Below are 4,857 nucleotides of genomic sequence, written 5' to 3' on the forward strand. Positions count from 1 at the left end.
GTAGCTTCTGATCACACATCCTATTCAACATAAATATATGTTTTTTTTATCAAATTAATAAATAAATAAATAAATTCGTATGTTCTAGGAATGCATACTAGATAGCTATATATTTATCGCAATCATTTCATGTACTTAGATATCAAAGCTAAATTCTATCGAAATTTTGTTAAAATTATATATAATGAGAAAATATTAAATAATTATTAATTGATTATTGAATTATTTTTTCTTGAATGAGATAGAAGCTTACTAAAAGTGTATAGGTTAAAGAGCATCACTTTGATGGTCACATCTAATTTATATTTATGTATTATTAGAAAATAAATCATACTTGAATTTATGATAAAAACTATTTAAGAATGAGGTATCAAACGGTCATTAATAATTGGAGTTGAAGAATTTTTAGAAATAACATGTCAAACTATTGTTGAGGAAGAATGTGGTATGAGATGTCAGTGTAAGAAATATTACAATACAAGTATTGAAAATGAAATTTTAATAAGGAATTATTTGTATAATGATGGATTTATGCTTAATTATTCAATTTGGACTAATAATGGTAAAACGGTTCTCCAAATTGTCAATGTACAAAATAATCCAACAATTGGTTCAACTAGTAACACTGGTTCATTTGGTGTTTCATCTAGTAACATGGTTCCAATAGTTGAGACTCATCATGAGTAATTTGATGAGCGACAAATTATGATTTATGACGCTATAGGAGTAAATGTGTCATTTACTAAAAAAACAAAACGATGTTGATATCGATGAACTTCCAAATGAAGAAGTCCAAAGATATTATAGCCTTTTACCAGAGACAAATAAACTTTTATTTGATGGGTCTCCTAACTCAAAGTTATCCATGTGTGTTAGATTTTTAGGGCTAAATTCTCAATTTCATGTTTCCAATACGTGCTTAGATTTTATGACGAATATGATGTTAAATGCAACCCCAATTTGAAATGATACTTTTCCAACAAGCTATTATGATTCTAAAATTTTAAAATATATATAACAAATAATTTAGAATATATTAAAAATAAAAATAATTTAAATTATATTAAATAAAATAATAAATGATTATAATATAAATTATTTAATTTTAATGAAATAATTAAATTTAAATTAAACAATTAATTATTTTTTATAAATAAAATTATATAATTGATAATTTTAATAGATAAAATATTTTTTTCCTATGAGCATTTACAAGAGCCAATATCCTAGGAAATAGTATGTTAACTTTAATATATGAAAGTCATAACCCTAGAAACTAACAACTTTAATCTACGAGGGTCAGAACTCTTGCAATATTCTTAACATATTTATTATGTGAGGAGCACAACCTTAAGACATATGTATTGGATTGCAATTAGCGAGAGCCTAAGCCTTAAGAAATTGTTTCATGTTGTAACTTGTGAAGGCCACAACCCTATGCGTATTCGTATCATGTGACATTAGCGAAGATCTTTGCCCTAGTTATGCCACAAGGCATCTAACCCCAATTAATTTGCAAAGTCTTTTGTACTAGATATGGTTCCCTATTTTTATTTTAAAAGGAGCATTAGCGAGGGCTTTATAACCTTATGAATGATTTTCGACCATTAGTATATCGAGAGTCACATGGTCTTTGCAAATTTCCCTTTTCTAGATTTTTTTTTTGTCTCTCTTAGAACTTTTGACCTAAGCTAATTCCATTAATTGTTGTAGTGCTTTCCAGAGTATCTACATTTTTTATATTATATATGATTTGAACATATATACAATTTTTTTTTATTCATGATTTTCCATATCTATTTTCACTCTAGTCAATTATCTTATCAAGTCAAGTTAGTAATTTTTGTTTATAATTGTAAAATTATAAAACATATGCACCATTTGGACATTAGTCTTCATTAAAAAATATCCATCATTTTTCTTAAATTGTCAATGTTAACAGTTAATTTTGTTTGAGGAGAAAATAAACTTATGATCTCTTTGTTACTTAAACTTTCTAAAAAATATCTATTAAATTTAAACACAAAATTTAAAAAATTTCAGTGAAAATCATTTAATTATCGTGAGATTTTGATTACAATTAATTATAAGAAGAGATTTACACAATCAATTTTTAGAAAAATATTTAAGTTGAGAAAATTCAAGACAAATTTTAATTCTTGAACTTGAACATGAAATTAATGTAATCTAGTGCATAATATATCACATAAAATTAAGTATGTTCTTGATAGTATACGGTAACAATCTGTAGCATAATTTAAAAAAAAAAATCTACATAGAAAAACGAAGTTTTATCATGTGTAAAGTTACAACCATAATTCAAAAAACAAATTATAAAAAAATGAACTAATGTGAAAAACATAATATCATTTGAAGTTTTAGACAACGGTACGGTATGTTTGGCAACAGGAAGCACAATTCCATTTTTATCTTTTTAAAATGTGAACACATTTACCAGCACTAGTGATAGTGGTTGATCTAACTTCAAAAGAATTTGACGAAAAATTTGCCGATGTTAGCATTGACACTGATTACAGTGCCCAACCATAGATCTCAAGTGTTTAAAGAGAAATTTGAAAAGTAAGAAACCCCTTCAGACGAAACACAATTTATATCCAAACTCCCAAAAAGTAATAATTTGACAAATGCATTCACGTATCTAGAACTATAAAAGGTAGATGCGGCATTGGAATGTATTGATGCATAGTATATCTTTAACTATTTGATTCTATTATTTGTAATAAGATATTTGATGTTATGATTCTACCAAAATTAGAGCGCCTGTGGCAACCTTGTATATAATCAATCAAATAGCTAGATAAAGGCAGGATATTTTAAAGAAATACTATGGCTATTATAAATAACAAACGTTTTGGTGGTCATAATTCGTAATGCCAAACTAGGGGAAAACTTTAGATTCAAGTAAAATAGAATTTGCATAAAAAGTAACACAAAAATGGTAGGACAAAGCAACAACATATAACAAAACTCCTAATTCATCCTCTGGGCAGCTTCCTTGGCAATAAGCCTTTCCTTGGCCTTTGTTTTGGCTTGTGATTTGGAACCCATGACTCCACCTCCCCACTTCTTCCTGTTTTCGTCATACTTGTCGTTGAAGTTTGCCTAAATACAAAACCAATATACAAAACATCAATTATTGGCAAGAGTAAAAACAATAGAGAACAGAAATGAAAAATGAAATATCACGCCACCTTGATTGCTTCTAGGACCCTGCTTAACTCCATTTTGTCTTCATTTTTAACAGTTGTCAAACATAAAACGGATGCAGTTTTCTTGTGGACAACCTGTCAAAATAAGGATGTGTTAAATGTGTCACTAATAAATTGTTAAAAATATTCAATTCTGTAGTAAACAAGTGTTGAAATCACAACATACTGTTCCAAGGCGAGCCTTGCCCTTGACAATACAGTAAGGAATTTCCATCTTCCTGCACAATGCTGGAAGCCACACAACCAATTCAATTGGGTCGACATCATGAGCAATCACAACAAGCTGAGCTTTGTTCTGTTAGGCAAAGAGAGCTTATCAGTCATTCATCAATATCACAGAATAATCAAAAATAACAAGGCAATAATAAAACAAAAGCCAACCTGCTCAATGAGGTAGGTAACATGATTGAGACCATACTTCACATTAATAGGCTTCTTAGTTTCAATTGTTTTGCCCTCAGCCTCTGCCTGAGCCCTTTTCAAAAGCCTCTCTTTCTTTTCTGCCTTATCTTCAGGCCTGTATTTCAGAAGAATCTTGAACAGGCTGGTTGCTGCAAGTACAACAATTATATATATTCAAAAACCATGGTTCAAAACTAAATCAGCAAATATTTAACACAAATTCGTAATGTTAATATAACAGGAAAGCAATCCATAATTGCTTCCTCCAAGCTCAAGTGCAAGCAAAACAAGCTATAACCTTAGGTTAAACCAGTTAAATTGTTTTAGAAAAAACTAATACCACTAATAAGAAACAAAAGCATTGCAATCGCAGAATTATCAGACTTAATGCATCAGACTAAAACATATCATTGACATTTTACTTAAGCAAAAAAACACTCAATAAAAGACTAAACACTGACACTAAATTATTTATTTATACCAATTAACACAATTAACTATTCTAATATATCACCAATAAGACATTCCCCAAATAGGACACACGATAACAAAACAATATCAGATGCAAACAATTTGGTCATTTTTTCTGACCTAGGTTTTTGTCAAGGGTTTTTGTGAACTGGTTCAAAGCTGGTGGAACCTTCAACCTCTGCTTCAGAATCCTCTTCTTTCTCTGAATCTGAACAGTCTTTGGCCACTTAACGAATCTGGTCAAGTCCCTCTTCGGTGGCAACGCACCTCCAATTCCAAACTGCTTCGGACGTTTCTCGAACAACGGGTTCGTAACCTTCTCCTAAGATTGCAAAAAAAATTACAAATTCATTTCAATATCAAAAACCGATAACATAACAAAAATCGTAAAAAGGGATCAAATTAGAAGCAGTTACATACAGGTTTCTTCTTAGAAGCTAGAACTGGAGCTTTTCCACCTTTTTTGGGGGCCTAAGAAATCAAACAGAGTGATAAACAACTCATTAAACAGTTATTCGATATGCGAATTATCGTAGTAAGAAAAATGAAGACATTGTGGAGAATGAAGAAAATCATTATTAGGAATAAGGGGAGACGAGGATCTAAATTCATAGAGATTACTCACCATTGCTGTAGGTGCTACTGGTCGTGTCCGTGCGGTGACGCAAAACTCTCCGAAGAGAAACCCTAATTGGAATCGTTTCTTATATGTGTTAACTTGGGCCTGTCCACTACCGGTCCAGCCCGGATTTTG

At 30.3% G+C, this 4,857-nt stretch overlaps 1 protein-coding gene across 1 annotated transcript; it reads right to left on the reverse strand.

The window, feature by feature from the left end:
* Positions 1-2,832: 2,832 nt before the first annotated feature.
* LOC101508891 (large ribosomal subunit protein eL8y-like) lies at positions 2,833-4,857 on the reverse strand. The gene is made up of 7 exons (XM_004505684.4): positions 4,729-4,857; positions 4,524-4,574; positions 4,224-4,425; positions 3,612-3,781; positions 3,397-3,525; positions 3,213-3,305; positions 2,833-3,123 (listed from the first exon to the last, which is right to left on the reverse strand). Exons 1-7 carry the CDS (start codon positions 4,729-4,731, stop codon positions 2,992-2,994), a joined length of 780 nt encoding a protein of 259 aa, XP_004505741.1. The 5' UTR covers positions 4,732-4,857; the 3' UTR covers positions 2,833-2,991.

This window comes from Cicer arietinum, chromosome 6 (assembly GCF_000331145.2).
Source record: "Cicer arietinum cultivar CDC Frontier isolate Library 1 chromosome 6, Cicar.CDCFrontier_v2.0, whole genome shotgun sequence".
Lineage (NCBI taxonomy): Eukaryota > Viridiplantae > Streptophyta > Magnoliopsida > Fabales > Fabaceae > Cicer > Cicer arietinum.

Coding starts and splice junctions, on each gene's coding strand:
- LOC101508891 (XM_004505684.4), bottom strand. Junction 3,782..4,223: donor AACCCTTGACAAAAACCTAG/GTCAGAAAAAAT, acceptor TTGTACTTGCAG/CAACCAGCCTGTTCAAGATT. Junction 3,306..3,396: donor GCAAGGCTCGCCTTGGAACA/GTATGTTGTGAT, acceptor TTATTTTGACAG/GTTGTCCACAAGAAAACTGC.